An 18,472-nucleotide genomic window follows, 5' to 3' on the forward strand; every position below is an offset into this window, starting at 1 on the left:
TGTTTTACAGAACAACCAGGATGAGCATTAAAGGAGCGCAGCCTCGTCTGCAGTCCCTGTGGAGGTAAACAAATGGTAGCAGGAGGCCGGAAGAACGCGCCGCCATCCATCACCCTGTCATGTTGTTCGTACACAAACCCACGTAATTGACAGCCTACAGCACCGATGCTGCCCCACACACACACACACACACACACACACACACACACACCATCAGGACTCAATCAATGGGAAGTAATTCCTCCCACACAATTGAATTTTTCCTGCATCAAAGGATTGCTCTTTAACAAAACTCCAGGTGAGGGTTTGTCTTCAACTGTCAGTCTCACCACCAGATTGCCTCAAGTCATGATATTATACACTGAGGCTGAACTGGATTTTAATCATTTAAAACACTAACGTGTGATTGCTGGACATGTAACTGATCTGATTTATATAATAGACATGCATGCAAACTAACTGCCAGACTCTGGGGCTAAAAAATGAAGCCAGTGTTAAAGTAAATACTACTGCAGTTCCTGGACTGTCCACTTTAGGTTTTAGACAAAAACCATCAGATTCCAAATTAAAATGCCTGTTTTTACACCATGATTACAGCCTGATTCAAAACATACATGCTCTCTGTAGCTCACATCTTTATTTGTGAAAACTGTACGGGTCGATTTTTTTCTTTTACACCTTATCTGAGAGAGAACATTTGCAGAAATCTGGGCATTACTGAGGAGAGTGATGCACATTGAGAGTGGTAGAGATGGCATTCAAACCATAGACTGTATAGCATTGGACGAAGTCTAAATGACATCCCCCATTTGCTCATCGTTTGAAGCCAATTTATGGTCATTGCCGTATTAAACACAGTCACATCTAACTTTGATGGTTGAGCTAAGGCAGACCGTTGGACAAACTGTTACAACACGCTGGTTTGCACTAGGGCTGAACGATTTCTAAAAATAATCTAATTGTGATTTTTTTTTCCCCTAATATTGTGATTTTATATGCGATTATCATTAGGTTCCTCATCTAGTGTATTTTTCAACAAATTCAAGCGTTAAATCAATCTATATAATACTCTGCATTCAGTCAGGAACTCTCTCTTCATACATTTAACCATTTTATTGCAAAATAGATCTGCAGTTTTACTTGGCAGAGAAGGCTCTGCTCTAAAGAAGCTCTCTGGGTTTGCATGCTTTGACTTTCCAGGGAGTGTGCAGCTAAAAACCTCTAAATGAATAGATACACTTGTGACAATGTGTATTGAACACAGTGAAATTATTCAGGAGCAATTAATCCATAGTAACATGAATCTGAATATGAGGGTGCACCAAGCTTTCAGCTATGAAGGAGGCGGCTGGGGTGGAGGAGGTGAAGCTTTGCCAGCAGCAGCGTGGTCCCTCTGCATTAATGCAAGCAGGGATTAGTGATGGTAGAGAGAGCTGTGAATGGGTGTGGGAGCTATCAGCTGATTGTGGGTGGGGGGTATGACGCTAGGTTTCATCAATATTTGATCTAATGAACCAGGGGAGAACGATTAAGAAAATATCTAACTGCAGTTATTTTTGCTTATACTGCAAATTTGTTATCAATTTCATTATTCAAGGGGTTATCATTTTTATGTCACTTTGATTAAGAAAAACATACAACAAGAAAAGGAGGATTTTTGTACCATTCCAAATAAGGCTGGGCAATTAAATGAAAATTAGATTGGCCTGCTGCAATTTTCAAATTGCACAAGTTGCAGTATTTCTTTAACCCTAAATTTGTGTCAAAATATTGGTTTAAAATCTTTTTTTTGTAGCACAGATGTGCATTACATATCATGAAATCATTTAAGTGACATTATTTAGAATAGTGCACAAAAAAATCCTACTTTCTTCATTTCTGTACACTTTTCTGATGAAACATGAAGATGGCATAAAAATAAGCATCTCTTCATTACAATAATTCATGTTGAATTTGCAATACAAGTCAAAATCCTCACAATAAGATATTTTATTTCAAAATTGTTCAGCCCTAGTTCTATCTAATATAGTTTTGGTTATGATATAGAATGATTTATCGGTTGTGTTTGTTGAAAAATTCCTAAGATGAGGAACTTGAGGAATAATTACATATCAAATTGCAATCACTACATTGAAAAAAAAATTGCATTTTGATTATTTTCCCAAGTCGTTCAGCCCTTATTCCAAAAAATGACACTTGAATGTTTTCCATTATGCGCAGAAAATCTCTTCTGCTATGTAAAAAAAAAGAATGTATTGAAGGGGTATTTCACAACTGTTTAGCCAGGCCAAGTGTGCAAAATGCAGCTGCCTGCTCTAAAAGGCTGAAAATGCAGGGAAAAATGGAGAAATATCAGCTTGAATTGGGGATATTTGGACTCCACAGAGACCCAGACTGTTTCCCAAAGACGCTGTCTGTCTGGACTGTCAGGTTAAGAGGTTTCTGCTTGATTCTTACATTTCATCATTTGGCTTCAAAACAGAGCTGAAGAAACCAATGCGTGAAGTCCATGTTTTATGTGATCCCTGAGCCTTATCATATTTTACTGATCACATTGAGCCTTAGATGGACGAACCGAGCATCCACACTATTTGGCAACTAGATTTAAATTATAGCTGTCATCTTTGGTGACAGCTGCGAGGTTAGCTAGCTTGATGGCACAGCAGAGAATGTGAGATAATATTTTCTTAAAACATGCAGACCTACCTGTCAGTTGAGGTAATTGTCTATTTTTCCACCTAATTAATTCAACAATGCACAAACTCTCAGGTTAAAAATTCAAGGGTGTTTCACTGGGCATTAACCAAGACTGACTTCATATATCACTCTTTAAAGACCTGACCCCAAACCCTGAACCTCAGGACGTCAGTGGATAGTTTTAATAGGTTTAAACTCCCTTAGTGTGGCTCTCATGGTCATAGGGTCTACATCAGCTCTTGTTTCTGAATGTCTGCATCTAATGAACAATTTTATAGTTTAGAAATCTTCACATTCCCCCAGCTGCCTCTGGCCGTCCTTCAGCACAGCTGTTGTTTTGTCAGCAGGATTTCTGGTTTCCCTGGAATACAGTTAACTCTTTAATTATCATGTAGCCATCCTGACATGAGCTGAAAACAGTAATAACGTGAAACAAGTGCCAGAATACACAGATACCTGACACACTGAGCTCTGGTTACGTTCCAGTCATTTGTTCTCATGAAGAAAAGTATAAAAACCTCGATTAACCCTTTTTTCCTTTACTGTTCTATGAAACAAACAAAGGAGTAAATATTGATGTTTGAGTGCATCAATAATAGATATTCTTCCACATTTAGTCCATGTAGGGAAAAGGATGTTAAATATTAAATAAAGTGGCATAAATTTTCCTTGGATTAACCAGAAATGTTGAAACCAAGCTGCCTCATTTTGATATCAAATAAACCAGTTGTAGCTCCTTATTTCACTCATTAGTATCAGTTTTACCACCATTTGGACTAGAGCTCAGTCTGCAGCTCTAAGAAAAAGCCCCTTTTTTAACTGTACAAGGCTCATTTTAAACCAAAAACAGCTCCAAATTATGGCTGTACAATAACACACTAATGAATTATGATTGTGACACAAGCTTTTGTAGTCAATGTGTTTCAAAAGTCTGAATTAACTTTAATTTCATGAGGAATCTTTTATGTAAACAAGCCATGCTTTCACATTCAGCGTGTTTGTTTCAAACTCATGCAGCCAGATAAAGCTAATGCTAGCTGCCAGCTACCCTCAGATTAACTGCTGCAGATTTAGTGATGAAAAAAATGTTGTTGTGGGTTTATTAGAGACATGTAGCAGACTGTTGATTCACTATAAAACAATATCACATCACATTATTTTCTCATTATGTGCAGGCTGGTTTCAGACGGGGTGGCAGCCACATAACTGCTGTGTCATGGCTTGATTTTAATTTCAGCGTGAATATTAAAGGTTTAAGATCGCCTGCACCTGAGAATTGAAGGCTAATTTTTACTGCAAGATGCACACATCTCCAGGCCAAAATAGACAATTGAATTTAGATAGAGAATAAAACACAGAGCCACATTTACATCGTTTTGGCAGGTAGGTAGTCACACAGTATAATTACACTTCTGGTTTGTCCTTTCAGAGTAAAAGCCTCATTTATTTTTTGTGTAGAGAAACCCACCTCATTTGTACAGAATGCTTTAATTCTTTCTTTTTTCCCGGTTCAGTTATACAATGAATTAAGTTTCCTGCATGTAGATTTACTGAGGTAAAGACTGTGATGAATGACCGTCAGTGTGCAGCTCTTGTGTGGCTGTTCTGTGATTGTACAAGACAAGGCTGGTGCGCTGCAGCAAACTGCAAACATACACCACGTTCCACATTATTATGCAAACGATATTTTTCTCTGATTTTCCTAAATATTCAGTGCAATTGACAGTCAGTATAATTTTCAAGTCAACAGTTGCATCTTTAAACCTATTTTTTGCCACTTTTCACCCATTCTTGATACTTTTTGATTCTTAAACCCAATTTTTGCCATTCGCTAACCCCTTTAAACCACTTTTCCCACATGTTTTATCCCTTTGTGCCACTCTTTTATCCATTTTGACACTTTTCTTCTATTTTTGCCCGTTTTTACCCATTTTCATTACTTTTTTGAACTATTTTTGTCATTTTTAACTGATTTATGATACTTTTTGCCCCTTTTTCCCTCTTTGACCAATTTTCGCCACATTTTAATCTCTTTTCAACTCTTTATCTGGTCATTTTTGCAGCACTTCTGCCGACCTTAGCCCTATTTTTAAATATCTACTAATTATGACAGTAAATATCTGTAAAATACATCAAATGTTAAGTCATTCTCAAACTATTTCAACCTGAATTGTTTGTGGGGTAGATTTAACAGCTGCAGACATTTAAAGCCAAAGGATACTCTTAAAACCAAAACATCTTCTTTTCCTCCTTTTCTGAATCTAATGATCTTTCAGGGGCCAGAGAGGAAGCTCTGGGGGGTCTGATATGGCCTTCGGGCTGCCAGTTGATGATCAGTGGTATAGACTGATTAATTGCTTTGGTTGGTTGAAAATGCATAATATGAGGAAGTAAAAAAGAAAATGCATATCAAATCACAAGTAGATTATTTTCTCAGATCGTTCAGCCCTAGTTTCAGACCTACTAAGTAAACATGTTGGGTTTCTTCAGAAAAAAATGTTCTGAGGTTTAATTTATTCTATAAAGTTGTAAAATTAAAGATTTTCGCTTTAATATTTTTTGTCTGTTTTGAAAAATCAGGTCTAAGTTTCAGTGAAATAATAATGAAAGATGTTAAAATGTTAAATGTTTTGTAAGTTTGTCTGCTACACTAATTTATCTTTCCCAAAACAGAACAAAAACAGTCAGCAGTTTGTGATTTTCTGGAAAAATAGATGAATAAATTGTTCTTGATTTAACCTTCACTAAGGGTCGTATACTAGAAACCAAAGCTGCCCCTGAAGGGCTGCTCATCGTCAAAGCTGCTGCCAAGAACAACGCTTGGATTGTTAATATGTTTATGTAAACGTTGTCCAAGTGTGGAGATCTTCCATCTTAATCCTGCCTGAATCGTCCTGGAGAAGTGGACAAGGCAGATGAGAGGAACAGACTGTTCGTGCATGCTGTGTTCTTTACATTTTCAGAAATACTGGGATGTTTGTGGTTGTTTTTTTATTCTATGAAGCGTACATCAACATTAGAGATCACCACTCTAAGGATTTATAGAAAAGAAGAACAAATTCAGAACTCCATGTTCACTTTCTCACCTCCAGCTTCTGTATTTTCTTTCCGTCTCCACTCTCTCTGCCCTCCTCTCTCCTCTGTGCAGGTCTGGTCGGGGACTCGGACCACCCATACAGCAAGTTTGAGAACGAGTAAAGCAGCTGCACTGGAGGAGATCCACGGGCTGCATGTTGAGCTGCTCTGTAGTTTTAGTGTGGCGTGATGCCTGTTCCTCTCATAAACAATGAAGAAAACACACATTAATCTGTTTAAAAATCACAGTTTCACACTTTTTCAACATTAACAAGCCTGATCGTAGAAAGTCAGATTTATTTTTGCCTTGTGATTCTTGCTGAAGATGCAGTGTAGCGTGTTGAATGAATGTCAACCCCTTTTTTTATCTTCCTGAAATTTTGTGGTCTTCTGTAATTTCTTTGTACGAGTAGTTTCTTTTTAAATATCCCTGTCTCATATCTTTGCACTTTGCACATCCATGCAAAAGAATGATTGTACAAAGAATGTGTGCTCACACATGAATAAAACCCTCTCTTTTAATAATGATGCTCTCTGCATTTATATTAAAATCATATTTTATTCTTTAAACTTATTTTCAGGAAATCCTATGAGGCTAAAATAGTTTGAAACTTTTTCAACCCATGGCATCAATTACGAAGAGACGGTGAAACAAAATCAGCTCATCATTTTTGTGGTTAACAGGTGGAATTAACAACCTTGCAAAGTCGGCAGACCGACCAGATTTCACATCACTGTTTAGAAAATAACTGGATCAATCAGCATCATTTCAGGTGAAAGGGGTGAAGCAAGGCCACATACAGTTGTGTTCAAAATAATAGCAGTCCCACATCACTAGCAAGATAAATCACTGTTTTTGTTAGAATTTCAACTTCTACACTGCAAGTAAGTTTCTAGAAGGTGTAGTAAAGGTATAGAAAACCAACAGACCCAACAGGCATGACCGGCATGCTGCTGATTCTGTGAAACTGAATCATTTACTGAAAGGGGCATGTTCTAAAAAATAGCAGTGCCGAGTTCAATTAGTGAGCTAAAATAATATCAAACGCTTTAAAATGGCAGCCAAAACCAGAAAGGCGAGGAAGAAAAAGAAAAACGACTATTCGAATGGATCAGAGAATAACCAAAATGGCAAAGGCTCAGCCAATGATCAGCTCCAGGAGGATCAAAGAAAATCTAAGATTGCCTGTGAGTACTGTAACAATCATACAATGTCTATGTGAAGCCAAGCTACCAGCAAGAAGCCCACGCAAAGTCCCATTGTTAAAAAAAATACGTGTGCTGAAGCGGTTACAATTTACCAAAGAACACACTGACTGGCCTAAAAAGAAATGGCGTAATATTTTGTGGACTGATGAGAGTAAGATTTTTCTTTTTGGGTCTAAGGGCCACAGACAGTTTGTCGGACGTCCTGCAAACACTGAATTCAAGCCACAGTACACAGTGAAGACGGTGAAGCATGGTGGTGCAAGCATCATGATATGGGGATGTTTCTCAGACTATGGTGTTGGTCCTATTTATCGCATACCAGGGATCATGGATCAGTTTGAGTACATCAGAATACTGGAAGAAGTCATGTTGCTGTATGCTGAAGAGGAAATGCCCTTGAAATGGGTGTTTCAACAAGACAATGACCCCAAACACACCAGCAAGCGAGCAAAATCATGGTTCCAGACAAACAGAATTCAAGTAATGGAGTGGCCAGCACAATCCCCGGACCTTAATCCCATAGAAAACTTGTGGGCTGACATAAAAAATGCTGTTCATGAGGCAAAACCAAGAAATACAGAGGAATTGTGGAATGTAGTAAAATTGTCCTGGGCTGCAATACCTGTTGACCGGTGCCAGAAGTTGGTCGACCCCATGTACCACAGGTGTGAAGCAGTTATCAGAAACCGTGGTTATGCAACTAAATATTAGTTTATGATTCTCAGGAAAGTTGAATCTTCAAGCATTACAAAGTTCACTATTTCAGTAAACAAAAGCATTGGATAAAAATGGTGAAAAGCAGTGCAGAAGTGTCAAAAATTGTTTTAAATTGCCAAAAGTAATGGTGAGAAGTGGTTCAAGTGTGGCAAAAAATGTTTAAAGATGCCAAAATTGGAGTTAAAGCAGCAAATATGGGATAAGAGGAAAAAAGTTGGCAACAATTGGCTTAAAATGGTAAAAAAAAATAAAAAAAAAAATCAAAAAGTGGCTTATATGGATGGAAAGAGGTTAATTTATCAAGAGTGGCAAAATTTGCAGGTGGCAAAGTTGGCAGCATAAATCGTAAAAAAAAAGTAGCTGAGAAGTGGCAAAAATGGGCTGTTAAAAACTGGCAAAAAACTGCGTAAAATAGCAAAAAAAATTGGCAAAAAAGTGTCATATAGGGGTAAAGAGTGGCAAAGTTGGTTTAAAGTGGCAAAAATAGGTTTAAGGGGTAAAAAAAAGGATAAAGCAGCAAATATGGGATTAGAAAGGAGAACAAGTTGCAACAATGCAGTAGAAATGGTAAAAATAAAAGTGGTTGAAAGAAGCATAAATGTACAAAAAGTGGCAAAAGTGGGCTGTTAAAACTGGCAAAAAATTGGCAGAAAAAAGTGTCATATAGTGGGTAAAGAGTGGCAAAAATTGGTTAAAAGGGGCAAAATGGGATAAAGTAGCAAATATGGGACCCGAGGGCTTGACTAATACCTGGAATAGTCATTACTATCTCACAATGTTTTCAGAGAATGAAAACGAAGTTCATTACTCCAGCAAACAGGATGGGCCACAGATATGAAGACACACTGGGAAATAATAAATCACCTGGTGCACTCTGCTCCAGAGAGGACGATGTGATCGTGTGATAACTTTTCTTTAAAGGGACAGAAAAACACTTGAAGGATGAAGAATATTTCTTTGATCCCTGAGGTTCAATTTACACAATGTTCACTAACAGTCCCAACAGCCCCTTTAAGTTTGACATTTCTGAAACCTGATCAGGACCTGGCCCTACAGTCAGGGTGTAGCAATGAGGACCTACAGCAAATCTGGCACTTATTTGACCAGATTCAACATAAAAGTCCTTCAGTGTGCCATCGAGTGTTCCTCATAACCAATAACTGCTGACATGAACACAAAGCATATGAACTTTTTTTCAGCCTCCTCACAGACCAACAAAGACATTAACAAACGGTCTCCGTGGAGGCGTTACTGTACCGGACCAGCTTCCTCCTCTCACATTACCTCAAAGACATCTTTGGCTGTGTGGGCTTCCAGATGTAGTTACCTCTCAGCCATCTGGTGCCACCAGCAGGCCAGACATCAGCTATTATAGACAAGGGGGCAGTAACTCCTAAACTGGGCACCTTTCCCTGCAGCTAAATGGCGTTGTAAGGCCTTTTTTTCAATTAAATGGGCCGATGATAAATATACTAATCTTGAAGAGCCCATTTTTAGTCCTTTAACCACTCACACAATTTCTCCTCTCAAAAATACAGTAAAAGTGTTATACTAACACCCTTTTCCACCTTTGAGCAAAAAAAGAACTGCAGCATTTTCCTTTCAGTAGTGGATCAATTTTATGAAAACATTAACTAATGCATACTTCAACTGTTAAACTGACATGTTACGTTACAGCCAAAGAGTTATTTGTTAGTCAATAACACATTAAACCCAACAGTGAGTGAAAGGCTCGAGATTTTTAGAGCAGTTGAACAAAAATTGTTGGTCTTTGCAGCCATCACCAGAGCTCTTCAAGTCAACATTGCTCTGGTGGAGTTCCCAAACTATATCAACTTAAGACCCAAACGATAGGTGTCATTTCTCCCTCCCATGCTTATAAAAATATATCATGCATCACCTTAACATCTACCACATAGGCTGCTCTTGAAAAAGCCTGGGCAGAGGTTGTACTTCCTGAGATAGCTCTGGAGATTCACCCTACTTCAAGAGCTGCTGATCTTCTTCATCGTCCAGGGTGCAGTCTGTTCTCTGCATGTCCATCACCGTCTGGTTTGGATCTGTCACCAAGCAGACACTGGGATGGACCTTCCTTCAGTCCAGGTCTTCTACTGGTGCAGAGTCAGGAAACGTGCAGGTAACTTCACTGCAGACAGCACACCCCCCGGGGGTCAGCTGTACAAAGACCTGCATGCCTATTATTAACAATGAGCCCTCAAGTAATAATACATGGTGAATCAAAAAGTGGTTGTTCAAGTGTTTTAAATCCATTTATTCTATTAGGTAACCTTACAAGCATACCCCCATTGCACAGGGACGGTATAAACTGTTTAAAATACTGAACAATAGCGTGGACATATTGACATCATATTTTTTTATGCTTTTTATTTTTTATTTTTCATATTTAATGTTTGATTCCTGAACATGGAGGGCAAATTCCTTGTTGTGCAAGCATACTTGGCCAGTAAAGTTGATTCTGATTCTGTTTAAAAGTCTGCAATATCTCTTATGATCTTTTAATTATTTTATTTCGATGTAAGTTATACACTTAGATTGCATTTAATCTGCTGATGGATCTCTGATGTATTCAACTCTTGGTTTATGAAAACACTGACAGTAAAATTGAATGTCTGTCCACCTGTATTATTTTGAAGCGTCTACTCTGGCAGTTGCAGACCCAATTAAATGGACCAGGAACCCATTTTTGGGTCCCAACTCTAAGTTTAGTAAAGGCTTCTCTAGTGGCTATAGAAAAAAATGGTGTTTTATAATGACTCTTTGTGATGCTACAGTGAGCGCAGATTCTGGACTGAACATCAGATTTTGTTCTGTCAAAGGTACGGAATGAACACAGGACTGGGTGGGTCCAACGCATCAGTGGCAACATAACTCAAATGCACTATTTTCGCATATACAACCAGGGTTAAGGTGTTTCATAACACAGGGTTTTTAAATTCTGTTATTACAAGTGTTAATGCAATTAAAATATATACACTCCTGATCAAAAATTTAAGACCAGTTGAAAAATTGCAAGAATTTTCATTTTGTACTGTTGGATCTTAAAAAGGTTTTAAGTAGAGCTTCAAAATGCAAAAAGAAGAAATGAGAGTGAGGCCAAAAAAAAAAAAAAAAAAAAATGTGGATAAGCAATTATTGAAAACAACAATTAAACTGAAACAGGCTGTTCATCAGCTGATCAAAAGTTTTAGACCGTAAAAAAACCTGAAAACCCCTCAAAACAGAAATTGAAGTTTCAAAAAAGGACTCAGTAATGAGTCGCTCCACTGTTCTTAATGTTCACTCCAAACATTCATTTGGGCATGGTTGATGCGAGTGTTTCCAGGAGGCTAGTGGGAACGTTGCTCCAAATGGTGAAGATGGCTTCATGAAGGGCATCCCCTGTCTGGAACTGATTTTTGGAAACTTCCCTTCCATCCATCCCCAAATGTTCTCAGTTGGATTTAGATCAGGGGAACACGTAGGATAGTCCAAAAGAGTGACATTATTCTCCTGAAGAAGTCCTTTGTCAGGCAGGCATTGTGAACTGCAGCATTGTCCTGTTGAAAACCCAGTCATTACCACACAGACGAGGGCCCTAAGTCATGAGGGATGCCCGCTGCAACATCTCCACCGAGCCAGCTGCCGTTTGACGCCCCTGCACAACCTGAAGCTCTATTGTTCCGTTAAAGGAAAAAGCCCCCCAGATCATGATGGCGGCCCCTCCACTGTGCCACATTGAAAACATCTCCAGTGGGATCTCCTTGTCTTGCCAGTAAGGTTGGAAGCCATCAGGACCGTCAAGGTTACAGTTTTTCTCATCAGAGAATAAAACTTTCTTCCACCTTTCAGTGTCCCATGTTTGGTGCTCCCTTGCAAAGATCAAATGGGCGATTTAGTGGCATTGAAGGAGATGAGGCCTTTGAAGACGTTTGTTGTGTTTTGAGCCCTTCCCTCGCAGATGCTGTCTGATGGTTATTGGGCTGCAGTCGGCACCAGAAAATGACTCTCTTACTGCGTCCAACCTAAGCAGCGATGGCATGTTGCGATAGACCGTGCTTATGCAGCTCAACAATCACATTCAAAGACAGAAAGCTTTATTGCCGTTGCCATTAGGAGGTCATGACAGCGTGAATACCTGACTGAAAATGACATTGAATCCACATTTTTTGACAGATTTTTGGCTTTTAAAGGCTGTGGTCTTAAACTTTTGATCAGCTGATGAACAGCCTGTTTAAGTTTAATTGTTGTTTTCAATAAATTGTCTAAAAATTTTGATCAGGAGTATATATATAGGCTTTATATATATATACATACATATATACATACATATATATATATATATATATAAATATATAGATACATATATATATATATATATATATATATATATATATATACAGTTGAAACCAGAAGTTTACATACACTATATAAAAAGGCACATAAACTTTTTTTTCTCACCGTCTAACATTAAATCAGATTAAACTTTTCCTGTTTTTGGTCAGTTAGGATTACCAAAATTATTTCTATTTGCTAAATACCAGAATAATGACAGAGATCATTTTTTAGACAATTTTTTATTATTTTCTTGGGAGTCAGAAGTTTACATACATTTCATTAGTATTTGGTAGCATTGCCTTTAAACTGTATGACTTGGGTCAAACATTTTGGATATGCTTCCACAAGCTTCTCACAATAGTTTGCAGGAATTTTGGCCCATTCCTCCTGGCAGAACTGGTGTAACTGAGCCAAGTTTGTAGGCCGCCTTGCTCACACATGCCTTTTCAGCTCTGCCCATAAATTTTCAATGGGATTGAGATCAGGGCTTTGTGAAGGCCACTCCAAAACATTGACTTTGTTATCCTTAAGCCACTTTGTTACCAGTTTGGCAGTATGCTTAGGGTCATTGTCCATTTGGAAAACCCATTTACGCTCAAGCTTTAACTTCCTGGCTGATGTCTTGAGATGTTGCTTCAGTATTTCCACATAATGTTCTTTCCTCATGATGCCATCTATTTTGTGAAGTGCACCAGTCCCTCCTGCGGCAAAACAACCCCACAAAATGATGCTGCCACCCCCATGTTTCACAGTTGGGATGGTGTTCTCAGGCTTGCAAGCTTCCCCCTTTTTTCTCCAAATGTAACGATGGTCATTATAGCCAAAAAGTTCAATTTTAGTTTCGTCAGACCACAGAACATGTCTCAAAAAATTAAGGTCTTTGTCCCTGTGTGCATTTGCAAACTGTAATCTGGCTTTTTTATGTTTCTTTTGGAGTAATGGCTTCTTCCTGGGAGAGTGGCCTTTCAGCCCATGTCGGTACAGGACTCGTTTGACTGTTGATAATGACACACTCTTACCAGCTTCAGCCAGCATCTTCACAAGGTCTTTTGCTTTTGTTCTTGGGTTGAGATGCACTTTTTGGACCAAAGCACGTTCATCTCTGGGACACAGAACCCGTCTCCTTCCTGAGCGGTATGATGGCTGGACATTCCCATGGTGTTTATACTTGCGTATAATTGTTTGAACAGATGAACGTGGCACCTTCAGGCATCTGGAAATTGCACCCAAGGATGAACCAGACTTGTGCAAGTCCACAATTCTCTTCCTGATATCTTGGCTGATTTCTTTTGATTTTCCCATGATGTTACACAAAGAAGCAGTGTGTTTCAGGTGTGCCTTAAAATACATCCACAGGTGTGCCTCTAATTAACTCAAATGTTGTCAGTTAACCTATCAGAGGCTTCCAAAGACATGACATCATCATCTGGGCTTTCCCAAATTGTTTAAAGGCATAGTAATCTTAGTGTATGTAAACTTCTGACTTTGAAGAAAGTAATAAAAATTGTCTAAAAAAAATCATTTTCTCATTATTCTGGCATTTAGCAAATAGAAGTAATTTTGGTAATCCTAACTGACCAAAAACAGGAAATGTTTAATCTGATTTAATGTTAGATGGTGAGAAAAAAAAGTTTATGTGCCTTTTTATATAGTGTATGTAAACTTCTGGTTTCAACTGTATATATATATATAAAATTTAAAAAAATACTGTGAAGCAACTATGCAGAAAATTATTTAGTGGTTCTGTCAGTCATGGGCCCTTAGACTTGTCCTAACTTTTCTCGAACATGGCGCTCCTGTCTGCAGTGACAGCCATCTTTCTAAATCTTCCTGTAGGTCACTTTTTATGTATAGGTCAGTACTTCCTTTTGCACAATCATCAGTGTTTACGCTCAAACAAACACATTGAGATTGCAGATTTGCCTAAAAGTAACAAAGGAGCCTCTACGTGATTTTTATTTGCAATGATACGCACACGTCTGTTTTAAATTAAGATATAATCATCACACCAACCTTTAGCCCATTTTTGGGCTAGCTGCCCCCCAATCTTACACCTTCTATCTAAAGTCTCACATTATTTTAACATTGGTTGAGATTTAAAATTGTCTTGAGTGTGGCCAGCCTAAAACCATGACTAACCTTTAGTTTACACATTTTGCTGACTTGTGTTCATAAAGATTATCTTAAGTAAAAATAATACTGGATGTGATAAAAGAGCAAGTTATTAAAACGTCTCATTAAGGTTGTTACGTGGGACTCCCCTGGGCCTCCTGTACTGAGGCGTAATCCTTCTCGCAGAAATACCTCACTTCATTATTTTAAAAAGACAGCAGAATCTCTTTAATATATGAGAGAGTGTTTCCTCCTATAGACGGACTTTGTCTCCGACTGTAGAGCTGTGTTATAAAGCTGTAAAATGTTTGCACGCATCACTGAGAAGTGCTCTCTGTAATGAAGGACCTATTCAAACTAATCAAGCTGTGCATTCGTCTCAATTATGAGCACGCTCCAGTCAAAGTAATTAGGCAGCAGTATGAAAACAGTCGTCCCTCTGCATTCCTGAGATGTTTCCACACCGGGTTGCTCTCTCTCACAGATCCACACTCAGACACATTAAGGTATACACTCTCTGCCTCTGAATTACTCATGCAGCTGCTGTGGTGACTGCAGCACAGACATGATCAGATCAGAGATGCCAGCCTGCACATAAAGACACATGACAGAAGAAGAACAGCGCTCATGAGCTCACTGCTGAAGGATTTAGATTATTGATGCTGCCTTCTCATAGCCGTGATAGCTTTAATCCCAGAGCTGGCTTTAATCTCAACCATATACCAATGTGAACTGTCAGAGTCTGATCTGACTGTGGCAGAAAGAGGCTGCTGGAAATCATCATCAAATGTCTCCATTAAAAGAGTTTTCACTCAAGCATGTTTCTGCAAAATCATGACCAATTAAATCAGTGCTGGGGTGTCAACATAATCTCATACTGAGGGATTTCTATTTTTGATGGCTAACAAACTCAACTACTTCTCAGCCCTGATGTGGACAAGCAGTACATCAGAGTTAGTCAGGGATAGGGACAGTTTTGGATTTCTACCATCAGCAACACATGACACATAACCACAACACTGAAGATGTGATGGATTCATTACAGGAGAAAGGACGGAGGAATGTCCAACACTCTTCTGTAAATCAGTAACACCCAATGAATGCATGTTATTGAGGAAAGGCTGGATCATTAGAGAGAGGTGGGCAATTTCCAGGGACCTCATGCTCTAAGAGGCCTCAAGATATGGGCAAAGATGTGCTCCAAATGTGTGGTAGTGTTAGGGTTTATTCCAACAATCAAGATGAGTATTTAGAATATGTATAAGCTGCCCAGAGTCCAAAAAATACCATCAAAATAGAATTTGATTGGCCAAAAACTTCCCTGAGACTCCACAAGACCCTCCCTTCAAAGCCTCACCATGCTTTCATATCAAGCAACTTATAGCGAGACAAATATTAACAAATATCAAATCCATGAAATAGTGGATTCTACAGTGCCCCAGACCTGACATAGTCAAAAGGAAATTAAATTGTGGCTACAATACAGCTATAACGTGCACACAAAATACTAATTCATGGCCACAAAATACCAATTTGTGGCCATGAGATAAGCGTAATGTGCACATGTAATACTAATTTGTGGCCACGAAGTAGGTATAATGTGCATACGAAACACTAATTAATGATATTAATATCATTCCTGGACAGCAGGGTAAGCAAATCGAGCGCGCCTTCCTATCCTGGCATCCATGTCGTACCTTTGCCGGTAAAGCAAACTGGCTCTCAATATTCTGTTTAAATGCCTCTCGGTAATAATGGTTCCTACAATGCCAGGTTTTATAGCTCATTCCCAGCCTAAAATAAAATTCAGTCATACTATCCCTGTCCATCGTGTAGCCCTCTACTGCCTCTACCTCAGACTTTAGAAAAGGTTCGAACAATTTGCTTACCCAGCTGTCCAGGAATGATATTAATATTATTAATCAGTATTTCGTGCGCACATTATACCTAACCTGACACACCAGATGGATTTGTTTCACACATAAATCTGGAAAACCTTCAATACACAGCATTTGGGGAAGGGCAGAGGATTTGTAAAAAACTTGGAGTGTGATTGGATGAACGTTCTGTCTGTCACATCTTTACGGGCCAATCAGAGCAACAAAACATGTGAAGTAACCACGACTGAGGTGTGCGTGCGCAGGTGCCAAGAAATAATGTGAACCCTGGCAACTGTAGACATGTCAGTGCATGACTTTTGTCAGTTTTGAAAAGAAAACAACTCACTGCTGTTCTTTGTTCTTCTTTTAACAAAGAAATGTCAAGTTCTGATAAAACTGGCACTTCAGCATCATCCACGCTAATATCTTCCACCATAATTGCACCGGCCTCTTGCAGCTGCTTGTTTACGTCACAACTCTGCAGCGCCTGAAAGTACTAACCCTCGTCGCTGATTGGTCTTCTAACCGGGCCCAAACTGTTCAGACGGGAGCTTTGCAAGATGGATTCACCAGTGAGAAACGAGGAAATGGGTGTATTCATCTGCTTTGCAAGGTTAGGTCTCAACTGTCTCGATGGAAAATCCTGAGTCTGGACAGTCCCAGACCAAGACAAGACTGAGTAAAAATGCTCTTCAGTCTGTGACATGCAAACTCCTCACAGAAAGGCCCTGACCAGGAAGCGAACCAGGACCGTTCTTGCTGTGAGGTAACAGCGCTAACCCCTGCAACGCCGTGTATCCCATGGGCAAAACATTCCCACAGAAAATCTCCAAAATCTTGTTGAAAACCTTCCAAGAAGAGCTGAGGCTGTTGTGGCTGCAAAAGGGGTGAAACTCCATATTACAGTACATGCATTATAGATCGGTATTAATTCAATGTCATGTCCACCTGTTGGTGGAATGGTCCGGCGGCCTGACACTTTTGGCTTTTTTAGTGTATATCCCATGCATTGGATGAATAGGAGGCCCAAAGATCTTGACCTTTGACCTATGAAATCAAATCAATTAATCATTTTGCATTTTGCAAAATTCGAAGAAACATCCTCAGAAAGGGATGGATGGAAAGCAAACATGAAAACATGCCCTGTACCCTGGCTATTGCTGGCATTTAGGCATAAACACCTAACACAGAGATCTTTACTGTTTCTTTGCAGTAGACAGCCTTCATCAGTTATACACCAGTTATATCTTGGAGTGTTTTTTCACAATTAAGTGGACAACATATGTTGAAACCTGTGAAAACAACGAAGCTGGATGGTCCAGAACACCTTTGAGGGAAGGAGGGGGAAATTTCCATCAAGAAAAACCCAAAAAAGGTAAAAAAGAAGACCTCAGTCTCAACTACACTCCTGGCTAGCTTAAAAGTTAACAACAACTGCCAGGAACTGCCATGGAACACTGCCTGATCAACAGGAGACTACTGAATGCTACCTACTGAGGTAGCATGGGGCGGTGCGTACGAATGCAGCGGCCCGGCACTCCATCACTAGCAGCAAAACAAAGCCCTACACTCACACCAGAACTGACGGCGTTCCGACGGAGTTTACATCTAGTTTACAGCGTGAAGCTGCGTATTTCTAACCACTGCTTGGACAACTGTGTTTGCTGCCACAGAGGAGACTGCCAAATGTAATTACCCATGCCGATGAAATCGGCAGCGGGTTATGTAAAGGGTTCCGTATCTTTGTTTGTTCGTTTGTTTGTTTGTATGTGTACAAAATAACTCCAGAAGGGAAAGTCGGATCGTCACCAAACTTTCAGGGAATATTGAGATAGTGACAGGGAAGAATCGATAAGATTTTGGTGATGATCTGCGCATCCGTTTGTTTTTTTTCTGACTTCAAAATTTTGAACACCAGAGTAATCAATGGGAATGTAAGTTCCTCAGTGGCGCTGCTTAGGTGTGGGTCTGCCGCCTCAGACGGCCATTCTATTTTTGTTGTGTTTTTACAATGCAATGAAAATAAATGTCTATCTATCTATCTATCTATCTATCTATCTATCTATCTATCTATCTATCTATCTGTCTGTCTGTCTGTCTATCTATCTATCTATCTATCTATCTATCTATCTATCTATCTATCTATCTATCTATCTATCTATCTATCTATCTATCTATCTGTCTGCCTGTCTGTCTATGTATCTATCTATCTATCTATCTATCTATCTATCTATCTATCTATCTATCTATCTATCTATCTATCTATCTATCTATCTGTCTGTCTGCCTGTCTGTCTATGTATCTATCTATCTATCTATCTATCTATCTATCTATCTATCTATCTATCTATCTATCCGTTTGTCTTTCTATCTATCTATCTTTCTATCTATCTATCTATCTTTCTATCTGTCTATCTGTCCGTGTGTCTGTCTATCTATCTATCTATC

The 18,472-nt window shown here is 39.0% G+C and overlaps 1 protein-coding gene across 1 annotated transcript in view; it reads left to right on the top strand.

Annotated features, from left to right (window-relative positions):
* The window catches only part of LOC121513836 (pituitary tumor-transforming gene 1 protein-interacting protein), a 31,720-nt gene extending 25,426 nt beyond the window's left edge, over positions 1-6,294 (top strand). Inside the window, exon 7 of the mRNA XM_041793832.1 lies at positions 5,846-6,294. Within this exon, the coding sequence (XP_041649766.1) occupies positions 5,846-5,895 (50 nt within the window). The 3' untranslated portion in view covers positions 5,896-6,294. The remainder of the gene's footprint in view (positions 1-5,845) is intronic.
* The last annotated feature ends 12,178 nt before the right edge of the window (positions 6,295-18,472 follow it).

This window comes from Cheilinus undulatus, linkage group 8, assembly GCF_018320785.1.
Source record: "Cheilinus undulatus linkage group 8, ASM1832078v1, whole genome shotgun sequence".
Lineage (NCBI taxonomy): Eukaryota > Metazoa > Chordata > Actinopteri > Labriformes > Labridae > Cheilinus > Cheilinus undulatus.